Here is a 14,830-nt window from a genome sequence, read left to right as displayed (position 1 = left end):
AGGAAGGAGCGTCTGCCCGGAAGGCCCAGACCCCGGCGCTGCAGCCAGTACCCCGCCCAGGTCCGAATTGACTTAAAATCTTTACGTATAAACATTGTGCTTCCAGTGTACTTTTTCCAAGTATTATAAAATGACCTGTACTTCTGTAAAAGTGCACATTAAACATGGTTTGTTTCTTAAAATGCTGCTTGTTTATAGCTGATAAAGACAGGAAACTTCAACTTATTTGCTGCTCGCATTAACAGTTCTGTCAGCTCATTAGAGAGCTGTCTTGAGATAAGAACAAAGTGACCTCAGTTTGGGTTTCACCAAGAGAGAACTTGTTTATAGACTCTATAAATAGAAATATGCTCTGTCTGGATAAAATTACGATTGGAGGGACTTTGTGTGGTCAGAAGAGTCACGTGACCCAAGATGATCCTTAATGTTTGACATGTTTTGATTTATATTGTTTCTGAAAATGGTTTTTCTCATCTTTTTTTTTTAAGTTTCACAAGCCAGACCTCCACCAAATCAGAAGAAAGGTACACATCTGCTGCCCTTTATGTAAATACCGATTAACGTGAGGCGTTCGCTAACCTTCTGCTCGTTTTTAACACTTTGTCTGCAGGATCCCGAACCCCCATCATCATCATCCCTGCTGCCACCACCTCCCTCATCACGATGCTCAATGCTAAGGATCTTCTGCAGGATCTGAAGTAAGATGTGGATGTAATGGGGGGTTTTTTTGTTGTTGTTTTTTTTTTTTGCCTTTGCCTTTCTAGTTTAGATAAAGTGGCTGACATGTAAAAGTACCCTTTTTTTTCCCCCCACTACTACCGGCACGTGTTTATTAATGATTCATTTCCCAAGTTATGTTCCAATTAGTTGTGTTTCTCTGTAGACAATGAAAAGCTCCGCCCAGAACTGGCACTAAGACGTTTAAGCATTAAAGATGGCCGAAATCTAGAACATAGACCTGGCTGAATATAAGATTCTCACAGAATAACCTTCAGCCAAAAGTAGGGATGCACAATATCTCAGCTTTCACACCGATTTTAGTCGATGTTGGTGGATTCTTTTTAATATCTGTCCAGTAAGTATACTTGGGTCGATGTTAACAGCTGGTGTTTGTTTTATTTTTATCATATTGCTGCAAACCAAGTATTACCAACATTCAAGTCAAGTTTATTTGTATAGCAACGTGTCAGTTCCAAGTGCTTTCCACCATAAAAACTCAATAGTTATTATGAAGCGAGCAATAAACAGTACATTTTGTCAGATGCCATCATCAAGCAAATGCACATCAAATATATGGATCAATATTCCAGTTACATTAATCAAAGACATCTCTAAACAGGTGGATTTTTAGACTTGATTTAAAGGAACTCAGTGTTTCGGCTGTTTTGCAGTTTTCTGGAAGTTTGTTCCAGATTTGTGGTGTATAGAAGCTGAATGCTGCTTCTCCATGTTTGGTTCTGGGGATGCAGAGCAGAACCAGAAGACCTGAGAGGTGTGGAATTTTGATACAACAACAGATCTTTAATGTATTGTGGTGCTCAGCTGTTCAGGGATTTATAAACTAGCAGCGTTTTAAAGTCTACCCAAAGAAATCGCCGTTCTGTGGATAAGATTCCAACCAACTGAGTACTGACTGAGAATCCTACCCAACTCTCCACTTACTTCAGTAATATGTCGCGGTCAACAGTCAAATGCTGCGTCACCGTGGTTCTTCCACAGTCTGTAATTGTGTGGATGTCATTGACCACTTTGACCAGGGCAGTCTCAGCACTGTGGTGACCATGGAAACCGGTAGTGAACTGATACGGTGTATGAAATGAACTCCAGGCACCAAAGGATTAGTACTCCTAGTCGGATGGACAACCAGCATAAACTGGATTTATCCTCAAACGGAGAGACTGAATCCTTCAAATCCCTGTTTCCAGGTTCACTACATCAGAGGACAAGAAGAAGCAGGGCATCCAGCGGGACAACGAGGTTCTGCTCCAGAGGCGCAAAGACCAGATCCAGCCGGGCGGCGCCACGCTCAGCGTCACCGTTCCCTACCGCGTCATCGACCAGCCGCTGAAACTGGCTCCACAGGACTGGTGAGCTGCTGCTTTTCATTCAGTCACTCTGTGAAGAGAGCGCTGCATCAGCTCGGTTTCCGGCTGTGGAAGTAAGTCACAGTCCAGTTGTTGAACAGTCTCAGCATGGTTCTGCTTTTCTTTTTTGTTTGTTTGTTTAACACAACAGTATTTCCATCATTTACTACTTCCTTTTCCTTACGCCTGAAATCATTAACGATGATGCTATAAAGAATATAGCAGAATAACAGGCCTTTTCTGAAACCCAAGTTTTAATATGGGATTAAAATCCATAGCCATCAGTATCAAGATTGTACAGTTAAAGTGGACAAGAATTAAGTGAACTGGACACCAAAGTATCGGACAAGTGGAGATAAAAGACCAGTAACCCACACATCAATGGTCGAGATTATCACTGAAAAGGTCATTTACTTGGATATTTTAATTTAGATTGTGAAAATCACAGTTAGGTCTGTCACAATAAAAAATTTACTGGACAAATTGTTCCAAAAGTTACTGTGATAAACGACATTATTGTTGTTTTGAGACCATTTTCAAGTAATATCATGGTAATGGCATAATAATGCAAAAACGCATCCTCAAAAATCAGTACATTTTAAGTCCTAATTAACTTCTAACTTGAAATACCTAAAATTCATAAACAAAGCAACAGATAAAGTGAATATTGAAATATCTGTAAACAAAATTGTCCTTATAAATAAAAAGGGCTGATTGAGACCAAAGTACCAGCCTGAAGACCAGGTTTGATAGAAAGAAAAGAAAAACATGATGAATGATGAAATAAAAAAAAAAATAGGGACAGGAAATTCAGAACCAGAGGGAATAACTGTCTTAAAAAGCAACGCCTGGACCAAAACATTATGAACAAATGTACAACATTTTGATCACTATCACAAACGTACAGCAAAACATTGCAATGAAATTCACAGTCGCCTGCTAGCAAGTTGGTGTTTGTGTTGCAGCCGTTTAATTTGTGCAAGGAATAATAAACTGTTCCAGTTTAATTACATAATAATCCTCATATGTTCAGTAGAATCTAGACTGTAGCGAGCTATTCATCTTCCCCTGGTGCAGATGTGCCAAAACCAAAACTTGGTGGTTAAATGTCCTCATTCTTACAGATTAGTGCAACCAGGTTGGGATGGTTCTGTTTGTAACTTGATGCTTAATCTGGTTCAAAATGTGAGCGTAGTGATGATCCCAGGGAGAGCTTTTTAGAACCCTGGACGTCTAAAAGATGGGAACCAGATCAAAACTGGGCTCCACATTTACCTTGAAATCATTAAAGGGGCAGTATTTTAAAATCAACTTTTTTGAGCTTTACATCATGTTCTCTCAACTGTGCATCAGCTGAGCTCATTGTGCGAGCTACTTCTCAATGCAGCGCTGGTAAAAACAATGTTAAAGGGTTAATAGAGGAGCCAATGTTGACTCTTTCGCTGCATGGCTATATGATTCTGCTAAATCGTGTAATTTCACTTCCACTGAAGTTTGTGTCAAGGGTGAAGGGTGAAACCAGAGGAAGTGCAAAAATACCCCACGAGTTTCCTTTTTCTCCAACACGTGACAAAACCGAAAAGTTGTAAATCAGTCAAGCCGCAGCGCGCCGCGTGCATCTGGAACACCTTTTGGGGAAACTTCCTCCCGCTTCAGTTTGGCCGCTCTGTGTTCCTGCAGGGACCGGGTGGTGGCCGTGTTCGTGCAGGGTCCCGCCTGGCAGTTCAAGGGCTGGCCGTGGCTGCTGCCCGACGGCTCTCCGGTCGACATTTTTGCCAAAAGTGAGTGAAAGGCCTTTCTGGCTTACGAGGACGCGGTGGGCGAAATGCAACATTCTCACCGCGCGCTTCCCTCTCTCCCCTGCAGTTCGGGCCTTCCATTTGAAATACGACGAGGCGAAGACGGACCCGAACGTGCAGAAATGGGACGTGACCGTCCTGGAGCTGAGCCGCCACAAACGCCACCTCGACCGACCCGTCTTCTTACGCTTTTGGGAAACCCTCGACAGGTGTTTACTCCTTTCCTCTTTGATTTCCGTGACCTGATGTCTCAAAGCTATAACTTACCTGTTGTTGTCTTCTCGTCTTTCTTTCTTTAGATACATGGTGAAACACAAATCTCACCTCCGGTTCTGAGCTCAGATCAGTGTTTCTCTCTGAAATTCCCTCAAGTTAATTCCACAGCCTTCCAACTTGGCTCGGTCCTCGTGTTTTCCCAGCAGCCAAGCCATCCTCCACCGAGGCGGACGGAACAGCCGACGGATTTCCCCGAAAACTCCCAAAGTGTCTGGAGTTTTCCCTCTGAACATAAGAAAAGTCTTTTTAATGGGTTTTTCTGTTTCAGACCCAGTTTTTGTTTTATTTTGTTTTGTTGTTTTTTTTTCCCTTAAGTTTCCAGGTAGTTTAACAGAAAAACCAAACTACGTTTGATATAAAATTCTACAAACTGCGGAAACGGTCAAAAACAAGTTACCTAGCAACAAAAACCTGATGGAGATGTTTCGGGTTTCCTTGTTTTTGGCCGTCTATATCAAGGAGATTGTTGCTTTCCGCTCAGAACTGTTCGGATCGGGGAAAACAACTGAAGCGACGTAGAGCTAAGAAGGAGCGCAGAGACTGTGACGACCTTCTGATTTAGCGCGTTTGTGGCCATAATGTACATACATGATAAAACCAGAGAGAGCCGAAGCTCTTTGAGCAGAGACGGCTGCAGGTGAGTGATTCGGTTATCTAAGTCAGTTCCTACTTCTGTTTTTCACGCCATCAGCACCTCTACCGGTCATCTAATGACTGTCTTCTTTTTCTTCTTCGTTGGTGTTGTGCTAGATGAGAATAATTGCTTTAAGTCACCACATGAGAACGGACAATAAAGCCTTTGTGAAACGCCTAGATGGATGTTGTTGGCTGGGCTGTTCGTGGCTTTTTTTTACAGCACTTTTATTTGATGATGCCAAGAAAACCAAAGTATTCCCAGAATATCTTTCATGTGCCGATCTGTCTTTCTTTTTCTTGTTTCCTTGTGTCTCACTGCTTCCCCTGTTTCTTTCCTTTTCTCTATCCTCCCTCTCGTCTTTCATTCATTGGGACCTTCCTTTTGTTTTTGTTTCCTTCATTGTCCATTCCTCTTTCCAGCCCTCTGTCCTACCTCATCCCCTCATTGTTACTTCCGTCTCCGTCCCTTTTCTTCCTTGCCTTGTTTGCTTTCCTTACCCACTTGTCTATATCTCTTTCCTTTCTTGTATTTTTTTCATTCCTTTCTTCTTTTCTGTCCACCATCGTCTCATTTCCCTTCCACTTGCCTGCTCTCTCTTTGTTTCCTTGTCATCCTTCCTTTCTAAATTGTCCTCAACATCTTTTGGTCCTACTTTCTTTTTTCCCCCTCTTTCTTAAGCTGCTCTAATCTGGAAATATCACCCATAGGCTCATAAAAATGTTTAGTTTTTATGTCTTAAATGAATGTAAACATCTACAAATTCCGGAAAGTTGAATCAGGAAAAATCTGTAGATTTTTTTTTTCTAACATAAAAAATGAATAGGAATCCTGCAACCTGTCAGCAGTTGGTTTAAAACCAAACGGCTGCTTTTGTCTGAGACCTTCAGCGAATAATTGGGAAAAACCTGAAGAATGCAGATAACAGAGTCTCGGGTCATGTGACTTGGAATCGAGTCACATGACTTTAGACTCGATGATTTCATAAAGACTCTCAACTTGACTAGGGCCGTTACACCACTGACTCATCACTTCACTTAAACCCAAACCCTTTGACTTGAAAAGATTTAATCTGAAACCAAGCATGTTCACAAAAATACTGGATGTCAGAGCTGCCACAAATTGGTGGCCGTTTTCGTGGGTGACGAATCCAAAAAAGGCTTTAGAATGGAGAGCTTTTTACGGTTTCCTGTTTTTGCTGTTTTCAAGTGTAAAAGTATAATACAGCTTTTAAACTCGCTTCCTCCCCTTAAAGCCAAGCAGGTGAATAACGTACAGAAAAAGTATTACATGCCTTTATTTAGGTTCCAAATGGCAAAAAACACATTTACTCTAGCAAGCTGCTTTATTTCGCTACATGCAAATTAGTAAGGTGCATTATCTTAACTGAAACAGCAAAACAGAACCAGTACGTTTTGGTAATAAGCTAGTCCTGCTAGCTTTGATTCACTGGCTGCTTATGGGCTCACAGCAAAGGTTTGGAGCACAAAAAGCTCATTCAGCACAGTTAAGCTCACATTATTAGTTTATTAATTAGCCTTAATTTATCATTCTTTGTGTTGGTTTAAATGTCAGAAGCAAATCAGATGTTGCCTCTCGATTTATTTTTCAACCTATAATCGTTCTTTTCGATCATCTCGTCTGTTCAAGCAAATTCTAATTATTTTTTCTGGTGTTCAATGTGGGGATTATGAGAATTGACTAAAATCTGTCTGCAAATTAATAAATCTAACTCCAACCGAGGCAGGGAATAGATTAAAGTGTATTTCATTGAATATTTACTGTGAAATTAACAGCAGAGACGCGTTTATTTTACTTTCTTGTGCTGCTTGTTCAGACAATTCAGAATCCCCAAATTACTCTGATTTACATCACAAATTCAGTCAAATGACTCGCTTGTAATTCTTAATTACACATCTAAATGGATTCAACTAGACTTGGTGGAAAGTCTTGTGACTGGCAGTGTAAAGCCTTGTTCACATCTCTGCGGTACCAGTGAAACAGAGAGTTGAGCCTGGTGGTTTTGTGGCACCGTTGGCCTGATTTCAACAGTTTCAGTAATTTCCTGGAAAGGGTCTAAGGACTATTGCAATGTTCGGTCTGGTAGAATATTGCAAAGGATGCATGTATGCTTTAGGCCATGAAACGGCAAACTTTGTTGGAGTCGTTTTGAATGGACGACCTCAGTTAGGAACGACTGTCCTGCGCAGCTCAGTCTACTGAAATAAGATGTTCACAAAATAATGACCTGGTGGGTTCATTTAATTTTGTTAGTCGCTTTGACACATTTTTCCTTTATGAATCTGAGTATAATGCTTACAGTATAAGCTTTTTCCTTATGGCTTATATTGTACAAGCCATAAGGAAAATGCAAAATGCACCCCCACAAGAGAGCAACACTGAAAGACCTGCCTGGTTTTTATAGTATTTCACTTTATATATATTAAATCATGACTTATACTGAGTATTAAGGCCCTTTAAGAAAAAATACAATTACGAGGATAAGCTTGTACAATAATAAACATCACGAATAGTCATAGTATAATAAAATCACACGAGAATACAGTCAGTATTACGAGAAAATATTTCAAGTAAAGTCTAAGAGAAGTGATTATTCTCAAAATGTGACTCTGCTCGTATTGTTTCGACTTTATTCTCGAAGTATATTCTCGTCATACTACGATTTTATTCTAATTTTATCCCGCTTTTATTCTCGTAACTTTGACTATTTTCTTCGTGTGGCCTTAATACTCCGTCGTGTGGAAACAACTGATCTCTCTGCTCTTTGCCAGCCGTTGGATCAGAACAGGCGTGTTGGCCACGAACCTGTGAACCTGAAATCTGCCACGGTTTTCTTCTTATGCAACACCGAGCTTCAGAGGTGAGAGGTGGCGCCCCCAAGGGGAGGAGGTGGTGCGGTGCGAGCCGTGGCCCACTTGCCAAATGTTGGCCACCCCAGAGAATCGTGTTAATGCATATAGTGTTATCTTCAGTCAGGGCGTAAATGTAAAACCCAATAAATTAATAAATAAAAGGGGCAACAGCAGCGTTAGTTTGATATGTTTATGTCTGTAAACTGACTATTTTCACTGGGGGGCAGGAGTAATGCTTAAGACCAGTTTTAAAGGGAATATGTCTGTTTAATATTCCTGAAACGTGTGATGGTCATTTATGGCCGTCAGCTGACTTTCCGGTTTCCTAGCAGGTCAAAGCCATGAAAGGTTAAAGACGCTGGCTGTTCAGAGTGCCGTGTCCCAGCATATAGTGGAAAAGTGGAGTGGAATGAAAACATCTGGTAGAAAAAAAACATACGCAATAAACGAGGATAACTGCAATCTTTTTTTTTAAATTATAATTTGTCATAAGTTCTTTACTAATCGGCACCGCAGCATGGATTTAAAAATATATATATTTTCATCCTAAGAATATTTAACTTGAAAATTGTTTTAAATTTACTAAAAATTATCAATTCAAAAATGTGGATATTCCATATATTCCAAAAATATGGAATGTATGAAATCATAACTATTATATGTTGTATTGTTGCAGGAGGAATAATTCATGATTTTCTATTTTAACTAAAAAAAAAAATTAATTCCTGCTAAATAATTTTGTTTTTTTCCCCCTAAATAACATACAACACTCTAATATCGTATCTATATTATTAGTAGTATTATATTTGTAGTATTTGTACTATAGCATTACTCTTATAAATTTGAGGCAACACCGCCACCTCCTGGAGCCACAGTGAACTGCTTGTTCTATTCAAACTAAGAACCTGTTAAAATTAACTTGGTTCAGGCGGCTGGCAAACCTGATGACTCTACTGCGTGTTTGTCCTGTCAAATCCCAAACCAACCAACGTGAATCCAATCCGATATGTAGTCTAAATGTTTCCAATGGCAAAATAAAAAATAAAACGGAACACAGACAGACGCAGTAAACATGAATCCCTCTCTGTTCCCGGAACTGATTGTGTTTGTTTTCTAAACTGTTTTTCCCAGCAGAGCGGTGCTTCTGCTGGGCAGCGTGACGGTGGCCTGGCTGCGTGGGGGGGAACGACCTTGACCTCTGAACGCAATTATTGTGAAATTTGGTGTCCTAATAAATACATTTGAGCTCTTTGATCGAATAGAAAACATCGTCCAGCTGCTTTTGGAGAATGGATTATGATTGCATAAGTAACCCGATGTGGAGATGATCTGACCCTGTATTTTATTTGGGTTTTTTTTTTTTTTTGTAACTAATTTAGAAATATTTAAAGAAAAAAAAATAGTACTTTTTTTTTATTATTATTCATTACAAGTGTTTTTTTTTCCTTTTTTTTTGTCTAACAAATTTGTTTGCACCGTTTTGGCAGAACTACTGTTTACTCCAGATTTCCTAACTTTTGGAAGTCTGCCCTGAATAATTATTAACTACTTCTGTCCGGAGCTGGGATTTTGTTCCAATCCACAGAGGAACTTTGTTATTCCTGACAAAATGTGTGTGAGGTATCTGGGATTTGTGCTTCTGGCTTGGCTTCCTGGCCTCCTGCACGGTGAGAACATCGTTTCCCTCCGCTACCCATTCATTTTTATCCACTTGTTAATAATAATTTTTTTTTTTTTTTAAAAAGCAGAACAATTTACTGACTGATTTTTTTGTGTGTGTCTTTCTTTCAGCTCAAATAACCTGTAGTCCTCCCGAGCTCACTAATGGCTATTTTGTCCCACAGCAAGATGGACGAACCTTGACTTATAGCTGTGAAACTGGATTTAAGCCGGTGGTGGAGGGCTGGTGGGCAACAAGCACCTGCCAGAAAGGCGAATGGACTCATACCCCTCGGTGTGTAGGTGAGTTCCGGATTACCCACAGGTGACACTGTAAAAACCAGCAGACGAGTTGATTTTACTGAACTGAAGCTTCGTGTTTACAGGCAGCGTCCTGAACAGCAATATTCTTTGCAGCGACCCATGTCGCATATATATCATATATAAAATGTCCTTAAGCGACGTTCACACCCTGCAGCCTGAAGAGACCCAATTCTTCGGCGTGAAAGGGCAAACGACCTGAACGCATGCGCAGTAGACGGCGCGATAATGTCGCACGCAGAGAGCCGACTGAGTGTTTGCGCTTCTTCTTGCATGCTAATGGCGGAGCGCGTCTTTAGATTTTAAAAGTTGTTGTCCGACCGGAGCCAAGCACATTAACAACTTAATCCTCATTATCGTTCGCCACGGTTGTTGGTTTTTCTTCCCGCTCGAACATGAAGACGCGGAATTGTGGGATTTCTGCCGTAAGTCCAGAGCACACATTCTTCCGGGACCATCAAGTTGCAGAGAGAAAAAAAAAAGAAGCTCCGATCTCCCATTGATTTGTGAGTTAAACATTTTCACGAAAGGAAAATGTTCGTTTTTGTCGCGCATCTCTATCTTATTTTGAAGGGATGTGTCAACGTTACCATAGCGACCAGAGTCGGAGAGCGTTAGGGCGGCGGTCGAGGGGAGAGGAGAGGAGCTTGTGAGTCTTTAGTCTGGTTCACAGCGGCACGATTTCAGAATCGTCGGCCGATTTTCCAAACCTCTGTGACCACACACCACACGAACCAATAAAAGTAAAAGAGGTTCGATCGGTTCGTGTGTCCAGCCACACACGAACCGGAACATCCCGATTTCAGAAGAAAATCCCGTAAAACCCTCCGATAAACAAACGCGGAGGACAAAGTAGAATAGTGATAGTTTGTGGAGTCATTTTAAGCCAGCTGGTGTCCGCGTCCAGCGTCAAGCCCCGGCTGAATCAACAGCCTTCTAAATGATTTATGTCACATTAATGATGGACAGCTGAAAAGTTACCGGGTTTATCAATTGTAGCAATTTTGCTCCAACTCCTCTCCTTATCATTTCTGTTATTTTTTGTACGAAATGCTGAATAAACATTCATGCTGTTTCACTAGCGGAACAAGTGAGAGTCTGGCCGGGGGGGCGGGGCTAATGACCGGGCCCTTTATACCCAAATAATAAAGCTCATAATAATTTAACCTTACAACAAGTTTCACCACCACAGAGAGCGACTGTCCTTCTGAAATCCATCTGACATGAAGTCCAAACAAACCAAGGGACCAACAGAAACATCCGGCTGCTGGTCACTAATGATGAAACGACACAAATTCAAATCAGTTCAGAACCGGGGAGAGCGATCGGATCATTTTGACACTTTTATCAATTTCAACTCAGAGCCTGAAGCCTGGTTGACTCGTTGAAGCGGGTACGCAGAGGCACGCGCCGCATGCGCAGCGTGTCGCAGCACCTCGTGCACCTCTGGATCCTTGTAACTCTCGGGCGCGCCGCCGTTCATATTCTGCCTCCCATCCGGGCTCCCTCTAGGCCCGGGCCGGGGGCCCTCCGAGCCCCCCGTAGCTCCACATATCATCTGTCACCGGACCCTCGGTTGCGCGTCGTCAGCTGTTTGGGATTCCCCTCCGTTCTTACGTCACCGCGCTTTCTGATTGGCTACCTGTCCCATTCAACAGGCTGCGTTCTCGCTCACCAGGGAGGGGAAACCCCACACGCTGAGATAAAAGGGCCGATTTTAGATCGGCGCGGTCCCGACGTCCTACGTAACCCACCAAACACAGCAGGATGATCGGTTACGATTATCGCAAGCTCGGAACGTTCTAAGATTGTCCTAAGGGGAAAATTGGGGCAAAAGACGTAAAATTGTGCCATGATCGTCCCACGCAGTTATGTGGACGGACACACCAACATGAAGAAGCCTTCTCTCACGGTTCACACCCACTCCCGCCCCCCAGTAAAATTGAAACGCCTTGAGGTGATAAAAATAAAAAGGTTGGGGACCTTTGATCTAAAGGACCCCAGTCATTGTCCCCCTTCCAGGAAGGTGTTGTAGCTAAATAGAACCACAAACCAGATTTAAATGATAAATGTAAAATAATGAATTTTACTCATTTCATTAGAAATTCATTTTTTTAAAAGTACAAAAACAATAAACTAGTAAAATTGAAAAAATATAATTCCATAAATTAAGCTAAATTAAATTGGGCGCTGGATTTCCTGACAGTCATTAAATCTACAATATATACATTTCTTTATCTACTCCTTATACTGACAGCCTTAGATCCTCTCAATACAAAGCAAAAATACTAAGTCACTATCACACAGCATGCAGACTGTGGCTAGTATCTTCAAACTAATGATCTAACTCCTACCTTTCTCAGATAGTAGCTCCTGCCTTCCACCTTCTATTGAAAATGGGAAGCCCGAAGAAGCACCTAGGGATTTGTATGAAAACCAAGACGAGATCACAGTCGTCTGTGAAGATGGGTTTAACATGGAACCCCCCTCCGGCAGTATTCGATGCTCAAATGGAATATGGCTTCCCCCGCTTGTTTGTGAGAGTGAGTCCGTCAGATGTTTGAGCTGAAATATTAAAGGGACACAAGCAAACAATTAAAGAACCAATACTAGCTTTTGTGTTTGTCCTAAAGATCGCACTTTTATTTTACAGGAAGCAATAATACATGTAATGAGCCTGATAAAATCCCCTATGCAGTCATCATTCAGGAACCCAAGGAGGTTTACGGCCCTAACTCTCTCGTAGAGTATCAATGTGGAAATGGATACACTACAGGCCAAGCAAATGACAGAGGAACTATTACTTGCCAAAACGGAACCTGGACTGAAGCACAACCATGCAGTAAGTGGACAAAGACATTGCAACTAACATATTCTGCTGCAGGAGCGAAACATGTTGGAGCTACAATGAGACGATCAGGTCAAAACTAAACAGCATTTTAAAAGCTGCAGAAAGAGTTGGGTTGGTGTTAACAGCGGTGGAGCCATGGTAACCACACCATCAATCCTGCTTTCTCTTTGTTTAAAAAACGCCCCACTAAATTTAAACAGTAACTCATGATGAACTTCAGCGTTCAACGGGGTTTACATTGAGTTGGATTAATCAAATCAGCTAACTGACTCAGTGAAATAAATCAAATGTGTAATGAACTGTTGGTGTGTAAAGCATTCCTTTTAAATCAGCAATGTAAACATATTTTAGCAAATGAACACAAAGTGTTGTTATGGTAACCGCTCTCCACAAGGTTTAATGTGACTGCAGGAGTTTTAAGTGTAATCACCGTTACAGGTTGATCTGTTACAGGAACTAAAGAACGATGGCTCTTATTTTTGTCAGTGGAGCCAGTCAGTCAGCGCTCCTGCAGTAAAAGTCTCTCAGCATCAGGATGTGGCATTAATATGAACATCCTGGCTGTGGACTCTACAGTGGAGAGGCACCGCAGAAATGGACCGTAGAAAATAGAAGGTTCCAAAAATGTATATTCTTGAGTAAAGTTTTTCGGGTCACTTGATTGGACCACAACATTACTCTCCTTCACAATGTGAGAGATTACTGAAACAAAAAACTGGGAATATTCAACTATTAAAAAAAAACTCGACAGGTTTCTGGGCCTGATCTCGTCCCAGTTCTGGTGGTCGAAATGACTGGAAATGGAAGTGACTGGATCGTATCTAAAGAGGAACAATGTAGAGTCTGCTGGCTTGTAGTTATTACAACTCCAACTACATTTTGTACATATAACTACAAACTAGCAATCAGGCCCCAAATCTAGTTTATATACATCATGCTACTTCCTGGAAAATATTCCTAGAGTCAAAATAAATCATCAGTCAGGATATTGTAACAGCGACATGCTGTTTGACTCTTTTTGGTTTAGTCTGTTGTAATTGTGACTCAGGGCCACAACTAACCATCTAGTTCTGATTTTGTTCAGATATGTGAATAAAATGTGATATTTTGTTCAGATATTTTTTTTCTAAACAGTTTGATCTTTTGTTTCTTTAAAGTTCCTGCCGCTTCAGCCTGTGTGTTGGATATGCGAAGACTGAATATTGACGAAACGTCACAGATCAACATAAAGGATGGAGAGACAAAGAAGATTGATTGTACACAGTGGCAGGGTTACTCGATGTTTGCTAGGTGCTCTAATGGAAGAATAGAAGCAACCAACTGTGAGTAACATGTGATATAGAAATTTATTTTGTTTCCAGGTAATCTACGATGTCTAACAGGCAGGATGTCATTTGTTTTAGTTAAAAGGCTTTAAACAGGAAAACCAAAGTAAAACATTGCTCTAAATTTTAAATTCAATTTCAATCTAGTTTCAGGGAAGAAGTTGACTTGGCAATTCGTTGATTCACTTGATCTAAAAACAACAACATGAAACCAAGAGAAGTTTTAATAAAGCTTTATTAAAATTTAAAGAAGTTTTAATAAAGCAGTTGTTTTTTAATTTACAAACATTTTTAAAATGACTCATTTCCTTATTCATTTTTATGTGAAATTCAAAAAAATACAATCATCAATGTTTTTATGAATTTATTGGCACCTCAAAAAATCCAACATTTATAAATGACCTCTGTGTGTTTATTTCTAGGTTGCCACATTGCCGACATTAAGCGAGTAAGTGTTATTTTTGGACACATCTCTCCAATAATCACCTCATTCTTAGACAGTTTGTCTGCTGAAATGTTAATCACTCCTAAATTCAGTTTATTTGTTGTGTCTTATTAGAATTTTTGCAAATTTTCCGAAGCGCTGAAACATTTCCTGGCTTTGGATTCATCCACCGCAAGCAGAGAATGAAGTGACATCAGAGATATTTCTGACAGAAACACCTGGAAGGAAACTTTTTCTTTTTTTAGTTAAATTCTGTTGATTGTTGGTTGACAGTAAATATAAAATGCTTGACTTTGTCTAAAATAAAATATTTCGACAGGACTTCAGGGCATCCTTTGTTTTGTTCTCCCTCACACCGTGTTAAAAAGGATTTTGGACTCTTATCGTGTGTGAAATCTGGTGCTGTTCATGGAAGCTGGAGCCGATCCTGTAACCCTGATCAGGCTCTCTGCAGAGCGGAGCCACTGAGCCGCCCAACTTTCTCCGGGCGATGATTTAACCTCTAAAGTGAAAGTCCAATTAAGTTTTCAAGGAATTCAAATCCACTGACGGTCCCGGTTGAA

General features: G+C 40.8%; 1 protein-coding gene across 1 annotated transcript in view; it reads left to right on the top strand.

The window, feature by feature from the left end:
* cdc73 (cell division cycle 73) overlaps positions 1 to 14,588 on the top strand; it is a 33,756-nt gene extending 19,168 nt beyond the window's left edge. The window contains exons 11-23 of the mRNA XM_005802390.3: positions 3 to 60; positions 489 to 524; positions 611 to 698; positions 1,926 to 2,087; positions 3,765 to 3,865; positions 3,951 to 4,092; positions 4,183 to 9,333; positions 9,458 to 9,628; positions 12,010 to 12,189; positions 12,300 to 12,488; positions 13,655 to 13,819; positions 14,245 to 14,270; positions 14,382 to 14,588. Coding sequence (XP_005802447.1) covers positions 3 to 60; positions 489 to 524; positions 611 to 698; positions 1,926 to 2,087; positions 3,765 to 3,865; positions 3,951 to 4,092; positions 4,183 to 4,219 — 624 coding nt within the window. The 3' untranslated portion in view covers positions 4,220 to 9,333; positions 9,458 to 9,628; positions 12,010 to 12,189; ... (2 more) ...; positions 14,245 to 14,270; positions 14,382 to 14,588. The remainder of the gene's footprint in view (positions 1 to 2; positions 61 to 488; positions 525 to 610; positions 699 to 1,925; positions 2,088 to 3,764; positions 3,866 to 3,950; positions 4,093 to 4,182; positions 9,334 to 9,457; positions 9,629 to 12,009; positions 12,190 to 12,299; positions 12,489 to 13,654; positions 13,820 to 14,244; positions 14,271 to 14,381) is intronic.
* The last annotated feature ends 242 nt before the right edge of the window (positions 14,589 to 14,830 follow it).

The sequence above is a fragment of the Xiphophorus maculatus genome, chromosome 6 (genome assembly GCF_002775205.1).
Source record: "Xiphophorus maculatus strain JP 163 A chromosome 6, X_maculatus-5.0-male, whole genome shotgun sequence".
Taxonomy (NCBI): Eukaryota; Metazoa; Chordata; class Actinopteri; order Cyprinodontiformes; family Poeciliidae; genus Xiphophorus; species Xiphophorus maculatus.
The sequence above is the reverse complement of the archived record's forward strand: the minus strand, read 5'-3'. Positions and strand labels throughout refer to the sequence as shown.